The following is a 26,773-nucleotide window of genomic DNA, read 5'->3' as shown; positions in this document are numbered from 1 at the left end:
TTTTGAGCCCTGAGGTGATTTGGCGCCATTTTCTGAGGTGATTCTGGCGCCATTTTGAGCCCTGAGGTGATTTGGCGCCATTTTCTGAGGTGATTCTGGTGCCATTTTAAACCCTGAGGTGATTCTGGCGCCATTTTGAGCCCTGAGGTGATTTGGCGCCATTTTGATCCCTGAGGTGATTCTGGCGCCATTTTCTGAGGTGATTTGGCGCCATTTTGAGCCCTGAGGTGATTTGGCGCCATTTTCTGAGGTGATTCTGGTGCCATTTTGAGCCCTGAGGTGATTTGGCGCCATTTTCTGAGGTGATTCTGGTGCCATTTTGAGCCCTGAGGTGATTTGGCGCCATTTTCTGAGGTGATTCTGGTGCCATTTTGAGCCCTGAGGTGATTTGGCGCCATTTTGAGCCCTGAGGTGATTCAGGCGCCATTTTGATCCCTGAGGTGATTCTGGCGCCATTTTGATCCCTGAGGTGATTTGGCGCCATTTTCTGAGGTGATTCTGGTGCCATTTTGAGCCCTGAGGTGATTTGGCGCCATTTTGAGCCCTGAGGTGATTCTGGCGCCATTTTCTGAGGTGATTCTGGCGCCATTTTGACGCTGAGGTGATTCTGGCACCATTTTGAGCCCTGAGGTGATTTGGCGCCATTTTCTGAGGTGATTCTGGCGCCATTTTGAGCCCTGAGGTGATTTGGCGCCATTTTGAGCCCTGAGGTGATTTGGCGCCATTTTCTGAGGTGATTCTGGCGCCGTTTTGAGCCCTGAGGTGATCTTGACCCCCATATTGGTCCCTGAGGGATCCCGCCATGGACAACGCAGCGCCAGATGGACAGATGGACACAGGATGAGGTAATGGGAGCAGGTCAATGGGGGAATCGGGAGAGCCAAGAGGACACTGAGGAATATGGAGAGACTGAGCAGACTGAGGAGAGACTGAGGAAACTGAGGAGAGACTGAGGAGGCTGAGGAGAGACTGAGGAAACTGAGGAGAGACTGAGGAGAGACTGAGGAGACTGAGGAGACTGAGGAGACTGAGGAGAGACTGAGAAGACTGAGGAGAGACTGAGGAGACTGAGGAGACTGAGGAGAGACTGAGGAGAGACTGAGAAGACTGAGGAGACTGAGGAGAGACTGAGGAAACTGAGGAGAGACTGAGGAGAGACTGGGGAGACTGAGGAGAGACTGAGGAGACTGAGGAGAGACTGAGGAGAGACTGAGGAGACTGAGGAGAGACTGAGGAGAGACTGAGGAGACTGAGGAGAGACTGAGGAGACTGAGGAGAGACTGAGGAGAGACTGAGGAGACTGAGAAGAGACTGAGGAGAGACTGAGGAGACTGAGAAGAGACTGAGGAGAGACTGAGGAGAGACTGAGGAGACTGAGGAGACTGAGGAGAGACTGAGGAGACTGAGAAGAGACTGAGGAGAGACTGAGGAGAGACTGAGAAGACTGAGGAGAGACTGAGGAGAGACTGAGGAGGCTGAGAAGAGACTGAGGAGACTGAGGACGCTGACGAGAGACTGAGGAGAGACTGAGGAGAGACTGAGGAGAGACTGAGGAGACTGAGGAGAGACTGAGGAGACTGAGGAGAGACTGAGGAGAGACTGAGGAGAGACTGAGGAGGGACTGAGGAGGGACTGAGGAGACTGAGGAGACTGAGGAGAGACTGGGGAGAGACTGAGGAGAGACTGAGGAGAGACTGAGAAGACTGAGGAGAGACTGAGGAGACTGAGGAGAGACTGAGGAGAGACTGAGGAGAGACTGAGGAGAGACTGAGGAGACTGAGGAGAGACTGAGGAGAGACTGAGGAGAGACTGAGGAGAGACTGAGGAGAGACTGAGGAGGGACTGAGGAGAGACTGGGGAGAGACTGAGGAGAGACTGAGGAGAGACTGAGGAGACTGAGGAGAGACTGAGGAGACTGAGGAGAGACTGAGGAGAGACTGAGGAGACTGAGGAGGGACTGAGGAGACTGAGGAGAGACTGAGGAGAGACTGAGGAGAGACTGAGGAGACTGAGGAGAGACTGAGGAGAGACTGAGGAGAGACTGAGAAGACTGAGGAGAGACTGAGGAGACTGAGGAGAGACTGAGGAGAGACTGAGGAGAGACTGAGGAGAGACTGAGGAGACTGAGGAGAGACTGAGGAGAGACTGAGGAGACTGAGGAGAGACTGAGGAGAGATTGAGGAGAGACTGAGGAGAGACTGAGGAGAGACTGAGGAGACTGAGGAGGGACTGAGGAGACTGAGGAGAGACTGAGGAGAGACTGAGGAGAGACTGAGGAGACTGAGGAGAGACTGAGGAGACTGAGGAGAGACTGAGGAGAGACTGAGGAGAGACTGAGGAGAGACTGAGAGGAGACTGAGGAGAGACTGAGGAGACTGAGGAGAGACTGAGGAGAGACTGAGGAGAGACTGAGAGGAGACTGAGGAGAGACTGAGGAGAGACTGAGAAGACTGAGGAGGGACTGAGGAGAGACTGAGGAGGCTGAGGAGAGACTGAGGAGAGACTGAGGAGGCTGAGGAGAGACTGAGGAGAGACTGAGGAGACTGAGGAGAGACTGAGGAGGCTGAGGAGAGACTGAGGAGACTGAGGAGAGACTGAGGAGAGACTGAGGAGAGACTGAGGAGACTGAGGAGAGATTGAGAAGACTGAGGAGGGACTGAGGAGAGACTGAGAAGACTGAGGAGAGACTGAGAAGACTGAGGAGACTGAGGAGAGATTGAGGAGAGACTGAGGAGAGACTGAGGAGACTGAGGAGAGACTGAGGAGACTGAGGAGAGACTGAGGAGAGACTGAGGAGACTGAGGAGAGATTGAGGAGAGACTGAGGAGAGACTGAGGAGACTGAGGAGAGATTGAGGAGAGACTGAGGAGAGACTGAGAGGAGACTGAGGAGAGACTGAGGAGACTGAGGAGAGACTGAGGAGAGACTGAGAGGAGACTGAGGAGAGACTGAGGAGACTGAGGAGAGACTGAGGAGACTGAGGAGAGACTGAGGAGAGACTGAGGAGAGACTGAGGAGACTGAGAAGAGACTGAGGAGAGACTGAGGAGACTGAGAAGAGACTGAGGAGAGACTGAGGAGAGACTGAGAAGACTGAGGAGAGACTGAGGAGAGACTGAGGAGGCTGAGAAGAGACTGAGGAGACTGAGGACGCTGACGAGAGACTGAGGAGAGACTGAGGAGAGACTGAGGAGACTGAGGAGAGACTGAGGAGACTGAGGAGAGACTGAGGAGAGACTGAGGAGAGACTGAGGAGGGACTGAGGAGGGACTGAGGAGACTGAGGAGACTGAGGAGAGACTGGGGAGAGACTGAGGAGAGACTGAGGAGAGACTGAGAAGACTGAGGAGAGACTGAGGAGACTGAGGAGAGACTGAGGAGAGACTGAGGAGAGACTGAGGAGAGACTGAGGGGAGACTGAGGAGAGACTGAGGAGAGACTGAGGAGACTGAGGAGAGACTGAGGAGAGACTGAGGAGAGACTGAGGAGAGACTGAGGAGACTGAGGAGAGACTGAGGAGAGACTGAGGAGGGACTGAGGAGAGACTGGGGAGAGACTGAGGAGACTGAGGAGAGACTGAGGAGACTGAGGAGAGACTGAGGAGACTGAGGAGAGACTGAGGAGAGACTGAGGAGACTGAGGAGGGACTGAGGAGACTGAGGAGAGACTGAGGAGAGACTGAGGAGAGACTGAGGAGAGACTGAGGAGAGACTGAGGAGAGACTGAGGAGACTGAGGAGAGACTGAGGAGAGACTGAGGAGACTGAGGAGAGACTGAGGAGAGACTGAGGAGAGACTGAGGAGAGACTGAGGAGAGACTGAGGAGGGACTGAGGAGAGACTGGGGAGAGACTGAGGAGACTGAGGAGAGACTGAGGAGACTGAGGAGAGACTGAGGAGAGACTGAGGAGAGACTGAGGAGAGACTGAGGAGACTGAGGAGGGACTGAGGAGACTGAGGAGAGACTGAGGAGAGACTGAGGAGACTGAGGAGAGACTGAGGAGAGACTGAGGAGAGACTGAGAGGAGACTGAGGAGAGACTGAGGAGAGACTGAGGAGACTGAGGAGAGACTGAGGAGAGACTGAGGAGAGACTGAGGAGACTGAGGAGAGACTGAGGAGAGACTGAGGAGAGACTGAGGAGAGACTGAGAGGAGACTGAGGAGAGACTGAGGAGACTGAGGAGAGACTGAGGAGAGACTGAGGAGAGACTGAGAGGAGACTGAGGAGAGACTGAGGAGAGACTGAGAAGACTGAGGAGGGACTGAGGAGAGACTGAGGAGGCTGAGGAGAGACTGAGGAGAGACTGAGGAGGCTGAGGAGAGACTGAGGAGAGACTGAGGAGACTGAGGAGAGACTGAGGAGGCTGAGGAGAGACTGAGGAGACTGAGGAGAGACTGAGGAGAGACTGAGGAGAGACTGAGGAGACTGAGGAGAGATTGAGAAGACTGAGGAGGGACTGAGGAGAGACTGAGGAGAGACTGAGGAGAGACTGAGGAGAGACTGAGGAGACTGAGGAGACTGAGGAGGGACTGAGGAGGGACTGAGGAGAGACTGAGGAGAGACTGAGGAGGCTGAGGAGAGACTGAGGAGACTGAGGAGAGACTGAGGAGAGACTGAGGAGAGACTGAGGAGACTGAGGAGACTGAGGAGGGACTGAGGAGAGACTGAGAAGACTGAGGAGGGACTGAGGAGGGACTGAGGAGAGACTGAGGAGAGACTGAGGAGAGACTGAGAAGACTGAGGAGGGACTGAGGAGAGACTGAGGAGAGACTGAGGAGACTGAGGAGACTGAGGAGGGACTGAGGAGGGACTGAGGAGAGACTGAGGAGAGACTGAGGAGGGACTGAGGAGAGACTGAGGAGAGACTGAGGAGAGACTGAGAAGACTGAGGAGGGACTGAGGAGGGACTGAGGAGAGACTGAGGAGAGACTGAGGAGAGACTGAGGAGACTGAGGAGACTGAGGAGGGACTGAGGAGAGACTGAGAAGACTGAGGAGGGACTGAGGAGGGACTGAGGAGAGACTGAGGAGAGACTGAGGAGAGACTGAGAAGACTGAGGAGGGACTGAGGAGAGACTGAGGAGAGACTGAGGAGACTGAGGAGACTGAGGAGGGACTGAGGAGGGACTGAGGAGAGACTGAGGAGAGACTGAGGAGGGACTGAGGAGAGACTGAGGAGGGACTGAGGAGAGACTGAGGAGAGACTGAGGAGGGACTGAGGAGAGACTGAGGAGAGACTGAGGAGAGACTGAGAAGACTGAGGAGGGACTGAGGAGGGACTGAGGAGAGACTGAGGAGAGACTGAGGAGAGACTGAGGAGAGACTGAGGAGACTGAGGAGAGATTGAGAAGACTGAGGAGGGACTGAGGAGAGACTGAGGAGAGACTGAGGAGAGACTGAGGAGACTGAGGAGACTGAGGAGGGACTGAGGAGAGACTGAGAAGACTGAGGAGGGACTGAGGAGGGACTGAGGAGAGACTGAGGAGAGACTGAGGAGAGACTGAGAAGACTGAGGAGGGACTGAGGAGAGACTGAGGAGAGACTGAGGAGACTGAGGAGACTGAGGAGGGACTGAGGAGGGACTGAGGAGAGACTGAGGAGAGACTGAGGAGGGACTGAGGAGAGACTGAGGAGAGACTGAGGAGAGACTGAGAAGACTGAGGAGGGACTGAGGAGGGACTGAGGAGAGACTGAGGAGAGACTGAGGAGAGACTGAGGAGAGACTGAGGAGACTGAGGAGAGACTGAGGAGAGACTGAGGAGACTGAGGAGAGACTGAGGAGAGACTGGGGAGAGACTGAGGAGAGACTGAGGAGAGACTGAGGAGACTGAGGAGAGACTGAGGAGAGACTGAGGAGACTGAGGAGAGACTGAGGAGAGACTGGGGAGAGACTGAGGGGAGACTGAGGAGACTGAGGAGAGACTGAGGAGAAACTGAGGAGAGACTGAGGAGAGACTGAGGAGAGACTGAGGAGAGACTGAGGAGAGACTGAGGAGAGACTGAGGAGAGACTGAGGAGAGACTGAGGAGACTGAGGAGAGACTGAGGAGAGACTGAGGAGAGACTGAGGAGAGACTGAGGAGAGACTGAGGAGACTGAGGAGAGACTGAGGAGAGACTGAGGACACTCCATGTTCCCGGACACCTGGGTCCCTTTTTGGGGGGACTCCCGGACGCCTGGGTCCATTCTATTGGGGAAAGGGGATTTCAGTTCCTGGACTCCTGGGTCCTTTTTATTGGCAATGGGGCTTCAGTTCCCGGATGCCTGGGTCCCTTTTTGGGGGTCAGTTCCCGGACTCCTGGGTCCTTTTGATTGGTGAATCGGGGGTCCAGTTCCCGGACGCCTGGGTCCCTTTTTTGGAGTCTCCCGGACACCTGGGTCCTTTTTATTGATGTATTGGGGTTTCAATTCCCGGATGCCTGGGTCCCTTTCTATTGGGGAAAGGGGGGTTTCAGTTCCCGGACGCCTGGGTCCCTTTTTGGGGTCTCCCGGACGCCTGGGTCCCTTTTTGGGGTTCAGTTCCCGGACGCCTGGGTCCCTTTTTTGGAGTCTCCCGGACACCTGGGTCCTTTTTATTGATGTATTGGGGTTTCAATTCCCGGATGCCTGGGTCCCTTTCTATTGGGGAAAGGGGGGGGTTCAGTTCCCGGACGCCTGGGTCCCTTTTTGGGGTCTCCCGGACGCCTGGGTCCCTTTTTGGGGGTCTCCCGGACGCCTGGGTCCTTTTTATTAGTGAAACGGGGGTTCAGTTCCCGGACGCCTGGGTCCCTTTTTTGGAGTCTCCCGGACACCTGGGTCCTTTTTATTGATGTATTGGGGTTTCAATTCCCGGATGCCTGGGTCCCTTTCTATTGGGGAAAGGGGGGGGTTCAGTTCCCGGACGCCTGGGTCCCTTTTTGGGGTCTCCCGGACGCCTGGGTCCCTTTTTGGGGGTCAGTTCCCGGACGCCTGGGTCCCTTTTTTGGAGTCTCCCGGACACCTGGGTCCTTTTTATTGATGTATTGGGGTTTCAATTCCCGGATGCCTGGGTCCCTTTCTATTGGGGGAAGGGGGGGGGGTTCAGTTCCCGGACGCCTGGGTCCCCTTTTTGGGGTCTCCCGGACGCCTGGGTCCCTTTTTGGGGTCTCCCGGACGCCTGGGTCCTTTCTATTGGCAAGGGGCGGGGGGGGGTGTGTGTGTGCAGTTCCCGGACGCCTGGGTCCCCGGTCGCGATGCCGGTTGCCATGGCAACGGGCCGGTTGCCTGAGTAACACTGCGGGGGGGGGGGGGGGGGAGGGTGAGCGGGGGGGGGGGAGGGGCAGTGCGGCGGTTGCCATGGAAACACTGCCCGGGGGAGGGGGTGGGGGGGGGAACCGCTCTGAGCGGTCACCATGGCAACGGCGCCTGGTGATGGGACCCAGGCGTCCGGGCCCCTCCCCCCCCCCCCCATAAAGGGACCCAGGCGTCCGGGAATACCCCAAAAAGGGACCTAGGTGGCCGGCAGTCCCCCAAAAAAGGGACCCAGGCGTTCGGCCCCCCCCCCCGCCCTCCCCTAAAGAATGGACCCAGGCATTCGGGCACCTTCCCCCAAAAAGGGACCCAGGCGTTCGGGCCCCATTCCCAATAATGGACCCAGTCGTTCGGGCCCCCCCCTTCCCGAAAAGGGACCCAGGCGTTCGGGCACGTTCCTTCAATAAGGGACCCAGGCATTCGGGCTCCCCCGCCCCCAAAGAAGGGACCCAGGCGTTCTGTTCCCCCCCCCTCCCCCCCCAGTAAGGGACCCAAGCGTTCGGGTCCCCCCGATCCCCCAAAGAAGGGACCCAGGGGTTCGAGTCCCTCCCCCCAATAAGGGACCCAGGCGTTTGGGACCCCCCTCCCAATAAGGGACCCAGGTGTTCGGGCACCTCCCCCAAAGAAGGGACCCAGGCGTTCGGCCACCTCCCCCCAAAAAGGGACCCAGGCGTTCGGGACCCCCTCCCCTAAAGAAGGGACCCAGGCGTTCGAGCCCCCCCCACCTTCCCCCAATAAAGGACCCAGGCGTTCGGGCACCTCCCCCCAAAAAGGGACCCAGGCGTTCGGGCTCCCCCCTCCCAATAAGGGACCCAGGCGTTCGGGCCCCTCCCCCCCAAAGGGACCCAGGCGTCCGGGTTGATCATTAACGGGGGGCGGGGGGGGCAAAGGCCGGAGCGGCGGGACCGGCCGGTGGGAAAGGGGGGTAATTAGGGCCGAGGGTAATTAACAGGGGGGGTTGGGGGGCAGATGGGGGGGGCGGTTATGGGGCAGGGGGGACAAGTGAGGGGCAGTTTTCGGTCACTTATGGGGCAGCCGTTTGTCAGTTGTGGGTCAGTTATGGTCACTTATGGGGTCTCTATGGGGTCCCTATGGGTCTCTATGGGGTATCTATGGGGTCTCTTTGGGTGTCTATGGGGTCTCTATGGGGTGTCTATGGGTCTCTATGGGGTGTCTTTGGGTGTCTATGGGGTGTCTATGGGTCTCTATGGGTTCTCTATGGGGTGACCTTGGGGTGTCTATGGGTCTCTCTGGATTTCTATGGGGTCTCTATGGGGTCTCTATGGGGTGTCTATGGAGTGTCTTATGGGTCCGTTCTGGTCACTTATGGGGCAGCCGTGGGTCAGTCGTGGGTCCGTTCTGGTCACTTATGGGGCAGCCGTGGGTCAGTCGTGGGTCCGTTCTGGTCAGTTATGGGTCAGCTGTGGGTCACTTGTGGGTCACTTATGGGGCAGCCCTGGGTCAGCTCTGGTCACTTGTTATGGGTCAGCTATGGGTCAGCTCTGGTCACTTATGGGGCAGCCGTGGGGCAGGTCTCGTTCCCAGGCCATGGAGGGGTCGGGGGCTCCGCGCTGTCGCCGTGTGGGGATCCTGGGCTACGGACGCCTGGGTATGGGGGCTATGGGTCTCTATGGGTCTCTATGGGTCTCTATGGGGTGTCTATGGGGTGTCTATGGGTCTCTATGGGGGGTCTATGGGGTGTCTATGGGTCTCTATGGGGGGTCTATGGGGTGTCTATGGGTCTCTACGGGTCTCTACGGGTCTCTATGGGGTCTCTATGGGGTGTCTATGGGGTGTCCCATGGGGTCTCTATGGGTCTCTATGGGGGTTCTATGGGGTGTCTATGGGTCTCTATGGGGTCTCTATGAGGGGTCTATGGGGTGTTATGGGGTCTCTATGGGTCTCTATGGGGTCTCTATGGGTCTCTATGGGGTGTCTATGGGATCTCTAGGGGTCTCTATGGGGTGTCTATGGGTCTCTATGGGTCTCTACGGGTGTCTATGGGGTGTCTATGGGGTGTCTATGGGGTGTCTATGGGTCCCATGGGGTCTCTATGGGGTGTCTATGAGGTGTCCCATGGGGTCTCTATGGGTCCCATGGGGTATCTATGGCGTCTCTATGGGTCTCTATGGGGTCTCTATGGGTCTCTATGGGGGGTCTATGGGGTGTCTATGGGTCTCTATGGGGTCTCTATGGGGTGTCTATGGGTCTCTACGGGTCTCTATGGGGGTCTCTATGGGGTCTCTATGGGTCCCATGGGGTATCTATGGGTCTCTATGGTGTATCTATGGGTCTCTATGGGGTATCTATGGGTGTCTATGGGGTCTCTCAGGGGTCTCTGTGGGGTGTCTATGGGTCTCTATGGGTCCCATGGGATGTCTATGGGGTCTCTATGGGTCTCTGTGGGGTGTCTGTGTGTCTCTCTGGTGTTTCTCTGGTCTCTCTGGTGTCTCTATGGTGTCTCTATGGTCTCTCTGGTGTCTCTCTGGTCTCTCTGGTGTCTCTATGGTCTCTCTGGTGTCTCTCTGGTGTCTCTATGGTCTCTCTGGTCTCTATGGTCTCTGCGGTGCCTCTCTGGTCTCTGTGGTGTCTCTCTGGTCTCTCTGGTGTCTCTCTGGTGTCTCTATGGTCTCTCTGGTGTCTCTCTGGTCTCTCTGGTGTCTCTATGGTCTCTATGGTCTCTGCGGTGCCTCTCTGGTCTCTGTGGTGTCTCTATGGTCTCTCTGGTGTCTCTCTGTTCCCTGTGGTGTCTCTCTGGTCTCCCTGGTGTCTCTCTGGTCTCTATGGTCTCTCTGGTGTCTCTGGTCTCTGCGGTGCCTCTCTGGTCTCTCTGGTGTCTCTCTGGTCTCTCTGGTGTCTCTCTGGTCTCTGTGGTGTCTCTCTGGTCTCTGTGGTGTCTCTCTGGTCTCTCTGGTCTCTATGGTCTCTCTGGTGCCTCTCTGGTCCCTGTGGTGTCTCTATGGTCTCTCTGGTGTCTCTCTGGTCCCCAGGCCGGTTCCTGGCCGCCCGCCTGTTGGCCGAGGGCGCCCCCTGCGGGCTGTCTCTGGGCTTCGTGTGGAGGCGGGGGGGGCCGGAGCGGCCCCCTCCCCCCGCCCCTCCCCCTGTGGGACCTGCGCGACCTGCCGAGCACGTGAGCGGCCGGGTCACGTGGCTCCCGAGTCACGTGGCACCCGTGTCATGTGGCACCCGTGGCATATGTCACCCGTGTCACCCGTGTCATGTGCCATCTGTGTCACCCGAGTCACGTGGCACCCGTGTCAGATGTCACCCATGTCATGTGTCACGTGTGTCACGTGTGTCATGTGTGTCACCTGTGTCACGTGTCACCCGTGTCATGTGTCACCTGTGTCACCCGTGTCACCTGTGTCATGTGTCACTCGTGTCATGTGTCACCTGTGTAATGTGTCACCGTGTCAGTTGTCACCCGTGTCACGTGTTACCCGTGTCACTGTGTCACCTGGGTCATGTGTCTACCCAAGTCACGTGTCACCTGGGTCATGTGTCACTTGTGTCACGTGTCACCCATGTCGTGTGTCACCTGTGTCACACGTGTCACCGTGTCAGTTGTCACCCATGTCATGTGTCACCCGTGTCACCTGTGTCATGTGTCACCCGGGTCACGTGTCACCTGGGTCATGTGTCACCTGGGTCAACCGTGTCACATGTCACCCGTGTCACGTGTCACCTGTGTCATGAGTCACCTGTGTCACCTGTGTCATATGTCGCCGGTGTCACCCATGTCATATGTCACCCATGTTATGTGTCACCCGTGTCACCTGGGTCACGTGTCACCTGTGTCATGTGTCACCCGTGTCACGTGTCACCCGTGTCACGTGTCACCTATGTCACCTCTGTCACGTGTCACCTGTGTAACCCGTGTCACATGTCACCCATGTCAAGCGTCACCCAAGTCACGTGTCACCCGTGTCACCTGTGTCATGTGTCACCCGTGTCATGTGTCACCTGTGTCACACGTGTCACCATGTCAGTTGTCACCCGTGTCATGTGTCACCCGTGTCACCTGGGTCATGTGTCACCCGGGTCACATGTCACCTGGATCACGTGGGTCACATGTCACCTGGGTCATGTGTCACCTGGGTCACCCGTGCCACATGTCACCCGTGTCACGTGTCACCTGTGTCATGAGTCACCCGTGTTACCTGTGTCATATGTCGCCGGTGTCACCCATGTCATATGTCACCCATGTCATGTGTCACCCATGTCATGTGTCACCCGTGTCACCTGGGTCACGTGTCACCTGTGTCATGTGTCACCCGTGTCACATGTCACCCGTGTCACGTGTCACCTATGTCACCTCTGTCACGTGTCACCTGTGTCACCCGTGTCACATGTCACCCATGTCAAGCGTCACCCAAGTCACGTGTCACCCGTGTCACCTGTGTCATGTGTCACTGTGTCACCTATGCCACCCGTGTCACATGTCACCCGTGTCATGTGGCACCTCTGTGCCCCTGTCCCCATATCCCCATGTCCCTATGTCCCCATGTCCCATGTCCCCATGTCCCTATGTCCCATGTCCCTATGTCCCCATGTCCCCATGTCCCATGTCCCCATGTCCCATGTCCCCATATCCCCATGTCCCCATGTCCCTATGTCCCCATGTCCCCATGTCCCCATATCCCATGTCCCCATATCCCCATGTCCCATATCCCCATGTCCCATGTCCCCATATCCCCATGTCCCCATGTCCCCATGTCCCATGTCCCATGTCCCCATATCCCCATGTCCCCATGTCCCCATGTCCCATGTCCCCATATCCCCATGTCCCCATGTCCCCATGTCCCATATCCCCATGTCCCATGTCCCCATATCCCCATATCCCCATGTCCCCATGTCCCATGTCCCATGTCCCCATATCCCCATGTCCCCATGTCCCCATGTCCCATGTCCCCATATCCCCATGTCCCCATGTCCCTATGTCCCCATGTCCCCATGTCCCATGTCCCCATGTCCCCATATCCCATGTCCCCATATCCCCATGTCCCATATCCCCATGTCCCATATCCCCATATCCCCATGTCCCCATGTCCCATGTCCCCATGTCCCCATGTCCCCATGTGCATCCCGTGTCCCCATATCCCCATGTCCCCATGTCCCCATGTCCCCTGTCTGTCCCCATGTCCCCATGTCCCATGTCCCCATGTCCGTCCCGTGTCCCCATGTCCGTCTGTCCCTGCCCAGGGGGGTGCAGCTGGTGGTTGAGGTTTCTCATCCCTCGGTGGCCCAAGAGCACGGAGAAGAGATTCTGAAACACGCGGATCTGATGGTGGGGACGTGGGGACAGACAGACAGACAGACAGGGGACAGACGGGGGACAGGGGGACAGGGGACATGGGGACATGGGGATATGGGACATGGGGACATGGGGACATGGGGATATGGGGATATGGGACATGGGGACATGGGGACAGGGGGACATGGGGACATGGGGACATGGGGACAGGGGATATGGGACATGGGGACAAGGGGATATGGGACATGGGGACAGGGGGACATGGGGACAGGGGGACATGGGGATATGGGGACATGGGGACATGGGATATGGGGACACGGGGACAGGGGGACATGGGGAGGTTGGGGACAGGGGGACAAGGGACATGGAGATATGGGGACATGGGGATGTGGGGACATAGGGATATGGGGACAGGGGGACATGGGACATGGGGACATGGGGATGTGGGACATGGGGACAGGGGGATATGGGGGACATGGGGACAGGGGGGACATGGGGACAGGGGGATATGGGGACATGGGGACAGGGGAGGTGGCACCTTGGGGACAATGGGGACAGGCGGGAGGTTGGGGACAGCAGGGAGAGGGTGGGGGGACTGTGAGGACATTGGGGACCATGGGGGCGGAGGGGACATGGGGGCTGGGAACACATGGACAGGGGGGCTGCGCCCTGTCCCCAAGTGGGGACATGGGGACACTGACAGTGTCCCTGACCCCATTGGGGACACTGGGGACGTCCCTGTCCCCATTGGTGACACTGGGGATGTCCCTGTCCCCATTGGTGACACTGTCCCTGACCCCATTGGTGACACTGGGGGTGTCCCTGTCCCCATTGGTGACACTGGGGTGTCCCCGTCCCAGCTGGGGTCACTCAGGGTGACATTTGGGATGTCCCTGTCCCCATTGGTGACACTGGGGGTGTCCCTGTCCCCATTGATGACACTGTCCCTGTCCCCATTGGTGACACTGGGGGTGTCCCTGTCCCCATTGGTGACACTGTCCCTGTTCCCTTTGGTGACACTGGGTGTGTCCCTGTCCCCACTGGTGACACTGGGGGTGTCCATGTCCCCACTGGTGACCCTGGGGGTGTCCCTGTCCCCATTGGTGACACTGTCCCTGTCCCCATTGGTGACACTGGGGGTGTCCCTTTCCCCATTGGTGACACTGTCCCTGTCCCTATTGGTGACACTGGGGGTGTCCCTGTCCCACTGGTGACCCTCTCCCTGTCCCCACTGGTGACACTGGGCTGTCCCCGTCCCAGCTGGGGTCACTCAGGGTGACACTGGGGGTGTCCCTGTCCCCACTGGTGACACTGGGGGTGTCCCTGTCCCCATTGGTGACACTGTCCCTGTTCCCTTTGGTGACACTGGGGGTGTCCCTGTCCCCATTGATGACACTGTCCCTGTCCCCACTGGTGACACTGGGGGTGTCCCTGTCCCCACTGGTGACACTGGGGGTGTCCCTGTCCCCATTGGTGACACTGTCCCTGTCCCCACTGGTGACACTGGGGGTGTCCCTGTCCCCATGGGTGACCCTGTCCCTGTCCCTATTGGTGACACTGGGGTGTCCCCGTCCCAGCTGGGGTCACTCAGGGTGACACTGGGGGTGTCCCTGTCCCCACTGGTGACACTGGGGGTGTCCCTGTCCCCATTGGTGACACTGGGGGTGTCCCTGTCCCACTGGTGACCCTCTCCCTATCCCCACTGGTGACACTGGGCTGTCCCCATCCCAGCTGGGGTCACTCAGGGTGACACTGGGGGTGTCCCTGTCCCCATTGGTGACACTGGGGTGTCCCCGTCCCAGCTGGGGTCACTCAGGGTGACATTGGGGATGTCCCTGTCCCCACTGGTGACACTGGGGGTGTCCCTGTCCCCATTGGTGACACTGTCCCTGACCCCATTGGTGACACTGGGGATGTCCCTGTCCCCATTGGTGACACTGGGGGTGTCCCTGTCCCCACTGGTGACCCTGTCCCTGTCCCCACTGGTGACACTGGGCTGTCCCCGTCCCAGCTGGGGTCACTCAGGGTGACACTGGGGGTGTCCCTGTCCCCACTGGTGACACTGTCCCCTGTCCCCATTGGTGACACTGGGGGTGTCCCTGTCCCCATTGGTGACACTGTCCCTGTCCCCACTGGTGACACTGGGGGTGTCCCTGTCCCCACTGGTGACCCTGTCCCTGTCCCCACTGGTGACACTGGGCTGTCCCCGTCCCAGCTGGGGTCACTCAGGGTGACACTGGGGGTGTCCCTGTCCCCACTGGTGACACTGGGGGTGTCCCTGTCCCCACTGGTGACCCTGTCCCTGTCCCCACTGGTGACACTGGGCTGTCCCCGTCCCAGCTGGGGTCACTCAGGGTGACATTGGGGGTGTCCCTGTCCCCATTGATGACACTGTCCCTGTCCCCATTGGTGACACTGGGGGTGTCCCTGTCCCCATTGGTGACACTGTCCCTGTCCCCATTGGTGACACTGGGCTGTCCCCGTCCCAGCTGGGGTCACTCAGGGTGACATTGGGGATGTCCCTGTCCCCACTGGTGACACTGGGGGTGTCCCTGTCCCCATTGGTGACACTGTCCCTGACCCCATTGGTGACACTGGGGATGTCCCTGTCCCCATTGGTGACACTGTCCCTGTCCCCATTGGTGACACTGGGGGTGTCCCTGTCCCCACTGGTGACCCTGTCCCTGTCCCCACTGGTGACCCTGTCCCTGTCCCCACTGGTGACACTGGGCTGTCCCCGTCCCAGCTGGGGTCACTCAGGGTGACACTGGGGGTGTCCCTGTCCCCACTGGTGACACTGTCCCTGTCCCCATTGGTGACACTGGGGTTGTTCCTGTCCCCATTGATGACACTGTCCCTGTCCCCACTGGTGACACTGGGGGTGTCCCTGTCCCCATTGGTGACACTATCCCTGTCCCCCACTGGTGACATTGGGGTGTCCCCGTCCCAGCTGGGGTCACTCAGGGTGACACTGGGGGTGTCCCTGTCCCCATTGGTGACACTGGGGGTGTCCCTGACGCCCATTGGTGACACTGTCCCTGTCCCCATTGGTGACACTGGGGGTGTCCCTGTCCCCATTGGTGACACTGTCCCTGTCCCCATTGGTGACACTGGGGGTGTCCCTTTCCCCATTGGTGACACTATCCCTGTCCCCACTGGTGACACTGGGCTGTCCCCATCCCAGCTGGGGTCACTCAGGGTGACATTGGGGGTGTCCCTGTCCCCACTGGTGACCCTGTCCCTGTCCCCGTCCCAGCTGGGGTCCCCGTCGGCGCTGGCGGACGCAGAGACGCGGCGGCGCCTGCAGGGGGCGGCGGAGCGCGGGGGCCACACGCTCTATGTCCCCCGGGGGGGCGCTCTGGGGCTGCGAGGACATCGAGAGGATGGACCGGGCGGGGACCCTGCAGGTGACAATGGGACATGGGGACAATGGGGGCAATGGGGATGATGGGGGCAATGGGGGCAATGGGGGCAATGGGGACATGGGGACAATGGGGGCAATGGGGACAATGGGGGCGATGGGGGCGATGGGTGCGATGAGAGCAATGGGGACATGGGGACAATGGGGACAATGGGGGCAATGGGGACAATGGGGGCGATGGGGGTGATGGAGACATGGGGACAATGGGGGCAATGGGGACAATGAGGGCAATGGGGATAATGGGGACAATGGGGACAATGGGGATAATGGGGACAATGGGGGCAATGGGGACAATGGGGACAATGGGGACAATGGGGACAATGGGGGTAATGGGGACAATGGGGACAATGGGGACAATGGGGGTAATGGGGGTAATGGGGACAATGGAGGCAATGGGGACAATGGGGGCAATGGGGACAATGGGGACAATGGGGACAATGGGGGCAATGGGGACAATGGGGACAATGGGGGCAATGGGGACATTGGGGACAATGGGGGTAATGGGGACAATGAGGGCAATGGGGATAATGGGGATAATGGGGACAATGGGGGCAATGGGGACAATGGGGACATTGGGGGCAATGGGGATATGGGGACAATGGGGACATGGGGACAATGGGGACATGGGGACATCAAGAGGATGAAGTGGGTGGAGACACTGCAGGTGACAATGGGACATGGGGACAATGGGGGCAATGGGGACAATGGGGACAATGGGGATAATGGGGACAATGGGGGCAATGGGGGCAATGGGGGCAATGGGGACAATGGGGACATGGGGACAATGGGGACATGGGGACAATGGGGACAATGGGGATAATGGGGACAATGGGGGCAATGGGGGCAATGGGGGTAATGAGGGACAATGGGGAGAATGGGGACATTGGGGGCAATGGGGACATGGGGGACAATGGGGACAATAGGGACATGGGGACAATGGGGGCAATGGGGGTAATGAGGGACAATGGGGAGAATGGGGACATTGGGGGCAATGGGGACAATGGGGACAATGGGGGCAATGGGGACAATGGGGATATGGGCACAGTGGGGACAATGGGAACATCGAGAGGATGGACCGGGCGGGGACCCTGCAGGTGACAATGGGACATGGGGACAATGGGGGCAATGGGGATGATGGGGGCGATGGGGGCAATGGGGGCAATGGGGACATGGGGACAATGGGGGCAATGGGGGCAATGGGGGCAATGGGGGCAATGGGGACAATGGGGGTAATGGGGACATGGGGACAATGGGGACATGGGCACAGTGGGGACAATGGGAACATCGAGAGGATGGACCGGGCGGGGACCCTGCAGGTGACAATGGGACATGGGGACAATGGGGGCAATGGGGACAATGGGGACAATGGGGATAATGGGGACAATGGGGGCAATGGGGACAATGGGGACAATGGGGATAATGGGGACAATGGGGGCAATGGGGACAATGGGGACAATGGGGACAATGGGGGTAATGAGGGACAATGGGGAGAATGGGGACATTGGGGGCAATGGGGACATTGGGGACAATGGGGACAATAGGGACATGGGGACAATGGGGACAATGGGGGCAATGGGGGGCAATGGGGACAATGGGGGGCAATGGGGGCAATGGGGACAATGGGGACAATGGGGATATGGGCACAGTGGGGACAATGGGAACATCGAGAGGATGGACCGGGTGGGGACCCTGCAGGTGACAATGGGACATGGGGACAATGGGGGCAATGGGGACAATGGGGACAATGGGGATAATGGGGACAATGGGGGCAATGGGGGTAATGAGGGACAATGGGGAGAATGGGGACATTGGGGGCAATGGGGACATTGGGGACAATGGGGACAATAGGGACATGGGGACAATGGGGACAATGGGGGGCAATGGGGGCAATGGGGGCAATGGGGACAATGGGGACAATGGGGGCAATGGGGACAATGGGGACAATGGGGGCAATGGGGACATTGGGGGCAATGGGGACACAGGGACAATGGGGACAATGGGGATATGGGGACAATGGGGACAATGGGGACAATGGGGACACAGGGGCAATGGGGGCAATGGGGATAATGGGGACAATGGGGGACATAGAGAGGATGGACCGGGTGGGGACCCTGCAGGTGACAATGAGGACATGGGGACAATGGGGGCAATGGGGACATGGGGATATGGGACATGGGGACAATGAGGATATGGGACATGGGGACATGGGGACAGGGAGACCTGGGGGACATGGGGACAATGGGACAGGGGACATGGGAATATGGGGACATGGGGATGGGGTGCTATGGGACATGGGGACATGGGAACATGGGACATGGGGACAATGGGGACATGGGGGACATGGGGATATGGGACATGGGGACAATGGGGACAGGAGACATGGGAATATGGGGACATGGGGACAATGGGATATGGGGACATGGGACTGGGGACGGGGTGATATAGGACATGGGGACAGGGGGATATGGGACATGGGGACAGGGGGACAATGGGGACATGGGGATATGGGGACAGGGGGATATGGGACATGGTGACAATGGGGACATGGTGACAGGGGGATATGGGGACAATGGGGACATGGGGATATGGGGACATGGGGATGGGGTGCTATGGGACATGGGGACATGGGAACATGGGACATGGGGACAATGGGGACATGGGGATATGGGACATGGGGATATAGGGACATGGGGACAATGGGGACAGGACACATGGGAATATGGGGACATGGGGACAATGGGATATGGGTACATGGGACATGGGGACGGGGTGATATAGGACATGGGGACAGGGGGATATGGGACATGGGGATATGGGGACATGGGACATGGGGCCAATGGAGACATGGGGATATGGGGACAATGGGGACAGGGGGATATGGGACATGGGGACATGGGGACAGGGGGACATGGGGACATGGGGACAGGGGGATATGGGACATGGGGACAATGGGGACATGGGGACATGGGGACATGGGGACAGGGGGATATGGGCACATGGGGACAGGGAGACATGGGGATATGGGACAAGGGGACAATGGGGACGGGGGTGATATGGGCCATGGGGCCATGGGGATATGGGCCATGGGCCATGTGGCCACGGTGACCCGGGTTCCTGTCCCCAATGTCCCCACAGGCGCTGACGGTGACGCTGAGGACGTCCCCGCGCTCCCTGCGTGCGGGGGGGTGGCTGCGGGGCCGGGTGGCGGCCGCGGTGGCCTCGGGGGAGGCGGGAGGTGCTGTACGAGGGTCCCCCTGCGCCCGCTCTGTCCCCTGTGTCCCCAGAACGTCAACGCCATGGCGGCCGCCGCGCTGGCGGCACCGCGGCTCGGCTTCGATGGCCTGCGGGCGCGGCTGGTGGCCGAGCCGGGGTGGGACATGGCACCCTGTGTCACCCTGTGTCACCTTATGTCACCCCGTGTCACCTTATGTCACCTTATGTCACCCCATGTCACCCAGTGTCTCCCCATGTCACCCACTGTCACCCTGTGTCACCCAGTGTTACCTTGTGTCACCCTGTGTCACTTTGTGTCACCCCAGTGTCACCCATTGTCACCCCATGTCACCTTATGTCACCCCGTGTCACCCATTGTCACCCCATGTCACCCTGTCACCCACTGTCACCCCGTGTGTCACCTTATGTCACCCCGTGTCACCCAGTGTCTCCCCATGTCACCCCATGTCACCTTATGTCACCCCATGTCACCTTATGTCACCCATTGTCACCTTGTGTCACCCCATGTCACCCATTGTCACCACGTGTCACCTTATGTCACCCCATGTCACCTTATGTCACCCCGTGTCACCTTATGTCACCCCATGTCATCCCGTGTCACCCAGTGTCTCCCCATGTCACCCCATGTCACCTTATGTCACCCATTGTCACCCCATGTCACCTTATGTCACCCTGTGTCACCCAGTGTCACCCCGTGTCACCCCATGTCACCCCATGTCACCTTATGTCACCCCGTGTCACCTTATGTCACCCCATGTCATCCCGTGTCACCCAGTGTCTCCCCATGTCACCCACTGTCACCCCGTGTCATCCCATGTCACCCCGTGTCACCCATTGTCACCCCGTGTCACCTTGTGTCACCCAGTGTCTCCCCATGTCACCCTGTGTCACCCCATGTCACCCCATTGTCACCCATTGTCACCCCATGTCACCTTATGTCACCCCTGTGTCACCTTGTGTCACACAGTGTCTCCCCATGTCACCCTGTGTCACCTTGTGTCACCCCGTGTCATCCCATGTCACCCCGTGTCACCCAGTGTCTCCCCATGTCACCCCATGTCACCTTATGTCACCCCATGTCACCCATTGTCACCCCATGTCACCTTATGTCACCCTGTGTCACCTTGTGTCACCCCATGTCACCCATTGTCACCCCGTGTCTCCCCATGTCACCCAGTGTCACCTTGTGTCATCCCAATGTCACCCATTGTCACCCCCGTGTCACCCCGTGTCACCTTATGTCACCCCATGTCATCCCATGTCACCCTGTGCCACCCAGTGTCTCCCATGTCACCCAATGTTACCTTGTGTCACCCAGTGCCACCCATTGTCACCCCATGTCACCCTGTGTCACCTTGTGTCACCCATTGTCACCCCGTGTCACCTTATGTCACCCCGTGTCACCCAGTGTCTCCCCATGTCACCCACTGTCACCCTGTGTCACCCCATGTCACCCACTGTCACCCTGTGTCACCCCATGTCACCCTGTGTCACCCCAATGTCACCCCGTGTCGCCCTGTGTCACCTTGTGTCACCCAGTGTCTCCCATGTCACCCACTGTCACCCTGTGTCACCCAGTGTTACCTTATGTCACCCTGTGTCACCCCGTGTCACCCATTGTCACCCCGTGTCACCTTATGTCACCCCGTGTCACCCCATGTCACCCATTGTCACCCTGTGTCACCCCATGTCACCCATTGTCACCCTGTGTCACCTTGTGTCACCCCGTGTCTCCCCATGTCACCCAGTGTCACCTTGTGTCACCCCGTGTCACCCATTGTCACCCCATGTCCCACCCCCGTGTCACCCATTGTCACCCAGTGTCACCCCATGTCCCACCCCCGTGTCACCCATTGTCACCTCATGTCACCTAGTGTCACCCCGTGTCACCCATTGTCACCCCATGTCCCACCCCCGTGTCACCCAGTGTCACCCCCGGTGTCCCGCCCCCATGTCACCCATTGTCACCCATTGTCCCCCGGTGTCCCGCCCCCGTGTCACCCATTGTCACCCATTGTCCCCCGGTGTCCCGCAGGGTCCCCGACTGGCACGTGCTGGAGGTGGAGGTGACGGGGGTTGGGGACGGGGTCACCTCCCAGTGTCACCCTGTGTCCCATCCCCATGTCACCCACTGTCACCCAGTGTCACCCCCGATGTCCCGCCCCCGTGTCACCCATTGTCACCTAGTGTCACCCCATGTCACCCAGTGTCACCCACTGTCACCCCCGGTATCCCGCCGCCATGTCACCCATTGTCACCTCATGTCACCCAGTGTCACCCCATGTCACCCCAGTGTCACCCATTGTCACCCCATGTCACCCATTGTCACCCCATGTCCCACCCCCGTGTCACCCATTGTCACCTCATGTCACCCATTGTCACCCCATGTCCCACCCCCGTGTCACCCAGTGTCACCCCCTGTGTCCCGCCCCCACGTCACCCATTGTCACCCATTGTCCCCCGGTGTCCCGCAGGGTCCCCGACTGGCACGTGCTGGAGGTGGAGGTGACGGGGGTTGGGGACGGGGTCACCTCCCAATGTCACCCTGTGTCACATCCCCATGTCACCCACTGTCACCCAGTGTCACCCCATGTCCCACCCCCATGTCACCCCCGGTGTCCCACCCCCGCGTCACTCATTGTCACCTCATGTCACCCACTGTCACCCCATGTCACCCCGTGTCTCATCCCCGTGTCACCCAGTTTCAACCCCGATGTCCCACCCCCATGTCACCCATTGTCACCTCATGTCACCTAGTGTCACCCCATGTCACCCCGTGTCCCACCCCCGTGTCACCCATTGTCACCCCCAGTGTCCCATCCCCGCGTCACCCATTGTCACCTCATGTCACCCAGTGTCACCCCATGTCACCCCGTGTCCCACCCCTGTGTCACCCACTGTCACCCCCGGTGTCCCGCCCCCGTGTCACCCATTGTCACCTCATGTCACCTAGTGTCACCCCATGTCACCCATTGTCACCCCATGTCCCACCCCTGTGTCACCCAGTGTCACCCCCGGTGTCCCACCCCCGTGTCATCCATTGTCACCCCGTGTCCACCCCCGTGTCACCCAGTGTCACCCCCGGTGTCCCGCCCCCGTGTCACCCATTGTCACCTAGTGTCACCCCCATGTCACCCATTGTCACCCCATGTCCCACCCCCGTGTCACCCAGTGTCACCCCCGGTGTCCCACCCCCGTGTCACCCATTGTCACCTAGTGTCACCCCATGTCACCCATTGTCACCCCATGTCCCACCCCCGTGTCACCCAGTGTCACCCCGGAGTCCCACCCCCGTGTCATCCATTGTCACCCCGTGTCCCACCCCCGTGTCACCCCGTGTCACCCCCGGTGTCCCGCCCCCGTGTCACCCATTGTCACCCATTGTCCCCCGGTGTCACCCTGTGTCCCATCCCTGTATCACCCCTGTGTCACCCTGTGTCCCACCCCCGTGTCACCCATTGTCACCTCATGTCACCCAGTGTCACCCCATGTCCCACCCCCGTGTCACCCAGTGTCACCCCTGGTGTCCCGCCCCCGTGTCACCCATTGTCACCCATTGTCCCCCGGTGTCCCGCAGGGTCCCCGACTGGCACGTGCTGGAGGTGGAGGTGACGGGGGTTGGGGACGGGGTCACCTCCCAATGTCACCCTGTGTCACATCCCCATGTCACCCACTGTCAGCCAGTGTCACCCCCGATGTCCCGCCCCCGTGTCACCCATTGTCACCTAGTGTCACCCCATGTCACCCAGTGTCACCCACTGTCACCCCCGGTATCCCGCCGCCATGTCACCCATTGTCACCTCATGTCACCCAGTGTCACCCCATGTCACCCCAGTGTCACCCATTGTCACCCCGTGTCCCACCCCCGCGTCACCCATTGTCACCCCCAGTGTCCCATCCCCCGCGTCACCCATTGTCACCTCATGTCACCCAGTGTCACCCCATGTCACCCATTGTCACCCCATGTCCCACCCCCGTGTCACCCACTGTCACCCATTGTCCCCCGGTGTCCCGCAGGGTCCCCGACTGGCACGTGCTGGAGGTGGAGGTGACGGGGGTTGGGGACGGGGGTCGCGCCCTCAGTGTCACCAGCACCCGCCGCAACCCGGCGGCACCCGGAGCCGTCACCGGGGACGCCACCAGGGACAGTTTCTGGAGCAGCCTGCAGGGTGCGTGTCACATTGTCACCTCCTGTCCCCTCCTGTCACCGCCTGGTCCCTCCTGTCACCTCCTGTCCCCTCCTGTCACCCCCTGGCCCCTCATGTCACCACCGGTCCCCTCATGTTACCACCGGTCCCCTTGTGTCACCTCCTGTCACCCCCTGGTCCCTCCTGTCACCGCCTGTCCCCTCCTGTCACCATGTGTCCCCATTGTCACCCCCTGGCCCCTCATGTCACCTCCTGTCCCCTTGTGTCACCTCCTGTCCCCTTGTGTCCCCTCCTGTCACCAGGTGTCCCCATTGTCACCTCCTGTCCCCTCATGTCACCGCCTGTCAGCACCTGTCACCCCCCTGGCCCCTCCTGTCACCACCTGTCTCCTCATGTCACCTCCTGTCCCCTCGTGTCACCTCCTGTCACCAGGTGTCCCCATTGTCCCCTCCTGACACCATGTGTCCCCATTGTCACCCCCTGTCTCCTCATGTCACCTCCTGTCCCCTTGTGTCACCTCCTGTCACCAGGTGTCCCCATTGTCACCTTCCTGTCACCCCCTGGCCCCTCATGTCACCATGTGTCCCCATTGTCACCCCGTCTCCTCATGTCACCTCCTGTCCCCTTGTGTCACCTCCTGTCCCCTTGTGTCCCCTCCTGTCCCCTTGTGTCCCCTCCTGTCACCAGGTGTCCCCATTGTCACCTCCTGTCACCACCGGTCCCCTCATGTCACCTCCTGTCCCCTCATGTCACCCCCGTCTCCTCATGTCACCTCCTGTCCCCTTGTGTCACCAGGTGTCCCCATTGTCACCTCCTGTCCCCTCCTGTCACCCCCTGTCCCCTTGTGTCACGTCCTGTCACCAAGTGTCCCCATTGTCACCTCATGTCACCCCCTGGCCCCTCGTGTCACCCCCTGTCCTCTCATGTCACCTCCTGTCCCCTTGTGTCACCTCCTGTCACCAAGTGTCCCCATTGTCACCTCCTGTCCCCTCATGTCACCCCATCTCCTCATGTCACCACCTGTCCCCTTGTGTCACCTCCTGTCACCAAGTGTCCCCATTGTCACCACCTGTCCCCTTCTGTCACCAGGTGGCCCCACCTGTCCCTCCTGTCACCCCCTGTCCCCTCGTGTCCCCAAGGCCACCACATCCCCATGGCCATCATGTCCCTAAAGCCACCACGTCCCCATGGTCACCGTGTCCCCAAGGCCAACGTGTCCCCAAGGTCACCATGTCCCCTCGTGTCCCCCACCCCCCGCACCCTCCTGTCCCAACGTGCCCCTCATGTCCCCCCCAGATGTCACCAACACTCACCCCCCCATGTCCCCCCCATCCCCCACTGTCCCCATTGTCCCCCCCCTCCCCCATGTTCCCCCCCATTCCCCACTGTCCCCACTGTCCCCATTGTCCCCGTGTCTCCCCCATCCCCCACTGTCCCCATTGTCCCCCGTGTCCCCCCCACTCCCACTGTCCCCATTGTCCTCCCCATCCCCCATTGTCCCCCCCACCCCCACTGTCCCCATTGTCCCCCGTGTCCCCCCATCCCCCATTGTCCCCCCCGTCCCCCATTGTCCCCACTGTCCCCCCCATTCCCCACTGTTCCCCCCCATCCCCCACTGTCCCCCCATGTCCCCCCATCCCCAATTGTCCCCCCCATCCCCCACTGTCCCCATTGTCCCCCGAGTCCCCCCATTGTCCCCCCCCTCCCCCATTGTCCCCCGTGTCCACCCCATCCCCCACTGTCCCCATTGTCCCCCCCATCCCCCACTGTCCCCCCATCCCCCATTGTCCCCATTGTCCCCCGTGCCCGCCCCACCCCCCACTGTCCCCCCACCCCCCACTGTCCCCATTGTCCCCCCCCCTCCCCCATGTCCCCCCCCATCCCCCATTGTCCCCACTGTCCCCCCATCCCCCACTGTCCCCATTGTCCCCCCATCCCCCACTGTCCCCACTGTCCCCCCCACTGTCCCCATTGTCCCCCCATTCCCCATTGTCCCCCGTGTCCCCCCCCACCCCCCCTGTCCCCATTGTCCCCTATGTCCCCCATCCCCCATTGTCCCCCACTGTCCCCCCATCCCCCACTGTCCCCATTGTCCGCCCCCATCCCCCACTGTCCCCCATTGTCCCCCATGTCCCCCCATCCCCCACTGTCCCCCATGTCCCCCCATCCCCCATGTCCCCCCCCATCCCCCACTGTCCCCCGTGTCCGCCCCATCCCCCACTGTCCCCATTGTCCCCGCTCACCCCGTGTCCCCCCCAGCCTGCACCGGACACGGCGGGTGCATCCGGCTCTGCTGAGGGCGGGGACAACGGGGACAACGGGGACAAAACAACGGGGACAACGGGGACAAAACAACGGGGACAACGGGGACAACGGGGACAAAAACAACGGGGACAAAACAACGGGGACAACGGGGACAAAACAACGGGGACAACGGGGCACACACTTTGGGGACATTAAAGGCGGCGACACCGACTGGGCCTCATCATGGCGGCGGGGGGGGGGGGGGGGGGGAGGCGCAAGGCATGATGGGAAGAAGAAGGTCCGCCGGGGGGGGGGGGGGGGGGGGGGGGGGGGCTAAAGGAGCGCGGCGCAAGGCACCATGGGAGGAAGGTCCGGGGGAGGGGGGACTAGAGGAGCACGGCGCAAGGCACCATGGGAAGAAGGTCGGGGGGGGGAACACACTGAGGGAGCGCGGCGCAAGGCACCATGGAAGAAGGGGGCGGTCTTAAGGAGCGCGGTGCAATGCATGATGGGAAGAAGGTCGTAGGGGAGTAAGGGAGCGCAGCGCAAAGCACCATGGGAAGACGGTCGCCAGCTGGCTAAAGGGAGCGCGGCGCAAGGCATCATGGGAAGAAGGTCGTGGGGGGGGGTGGCTATAGGAACGCGGCGCAAGGCACCATGGGAAGAAGGTCAGGGGGGGCCTATAGGAGCGCGGCGCAGTGCACGATGGGAGGAAGGTCCGCCGCAATGCACGCCGGGAGCTGTAGTTCGGCCGGGGACGCGATGCGGCCGCCGCCGGGCCCGGAGGAACCGCCGGGTGCGCTGGGACGGGGGGGTCCGGGGGGGTCTCGGGGGGTTTGGGGGGTCCTGGGGTGTCCCTGGGGGGTCCGGGGGGTCTCGGGGGGTTTGGGGGGGTCCTGGGGTGTCCCTGGGGGGTCCCGGGGGGAGCGGGAAGCGCCGGGGAGGCCCCTGGATGCGCTACGGGGCCTGGGGGGGTTTGGGGGGGTCCCGGGGGATCCGGGGATCCCAGGGGGATTGGGGGATTTCTGGGTTCCTGGGGGCTTTTGGGTCGTGGGGGGTTTGGGGGGGTCCGGGGGGTCCAGAGGGGTTTGGGGAGTCCCGGGGGTTTTGGGGGGGTCCCGGGGGTTTGGGGGATCCTGGGGAGTTGGGGGGTCCAGAGGGGTTTGGGGAGTCCCAGGGTTTTGGGGGGTCCTGGCGGATTGGGGGA

General features: G+C 60.3%; 3 protein-coding genes across 3 annotated transcripts; all 3 read left to right on the top strand.

Moving 5' to 3' along the window:
- Positions 1 to 8,238: 8,238 nt before the first annotated feature.
- ASPDH (aspartate dehydrogenase domain containing) lies at positions 8,239 to 25,753 on the top strand. Its single transcript, XM_065044442.1, is given in 10 exon segments — positions 8,239 to 8,874; positions 10,256 to 10,328; positions 10,330 to 10,395; positions 12,468 to 12,552; positions 15,776 to 15,868; positions 15,870 to 15,926; positions 19,076 to 19,189; positions 19,192 to 19,310; positions 23,192 to 23,343; positions 25,582 to 25,753. Coding segments are annotated over 10 exon segments (1,146 nt in total). The 5' UTR covers positions 8,239 to 8,525; the 3' UTR covers positions 25,620 to 25,753.
- LOC135576985 (uncharacterized) lies at positions 8,890 to 10,250 on the top strand (the record flags this gene model as incomplete). Its single annotated transcript, XM_065044423.1, is given in 2 exon segments — positions 8,890 to 9,133; positions 9,136 to 10,250. Coding segments are annotated over 2 exon segments (1,353 nt in total), but the record flags the coding sequence as incomplete, so codon positions are not given.
- On the top strand, positions 20,149 to 21,683 carry LOC135576983 (keratin-associated protein 16-1-like). Its single transcript, XM_065044420.1, has 2 exons — positions 20,149 to 21,240; positions 21,649 to 21,683. Exons 1-2 carry the CDS (start codon positions 20,151 to 20,153, stop codon positions 21,681 to 21,683), a joined length of 1,125 nt encoding a protein of 374 aa, XP_064900492.1. The 5' UTR covers positions 20,149 to 20,150.
- Positions 25,754 to 26,773: the final 1,020 nt, after the last annotated feature.

This window comes from Columba livia, chromosome 39, assembly GCF_036013475.1.
Source record: "Columba livia isolate bColLiv1 breed racing homer chromosome 39, bColLiv1.pat.W.v2, whole genome shotgun sequence".
NCBI lineage: Eukaryota > Metazoa > Chordata > Aves > Columbiformes > Columbidae > Columba > Columba livia.
Note: the sequence above shows the minus strand (reverse complement) of the source record. Positions and strands in the feature narration are given on the sequence as shown.

Bases quoted from the DNA above. Each gene is read 5' to 3' on its own strand.
- LOC135576983 (XM_065044420.1), top strand. From the start codon at position 20,151: ATGTCACCCTGTGTCACCTTGTGTCACCCCGTGTCATCCCATGTCACC. The intron at 21,241-21,648 runs GTGACGGGGGTT...GGTGTCCCGCAG, and splicing joins GGCACGTGCTGGAGGTGGAG to GGTCCCCGACTGGCACGTGC.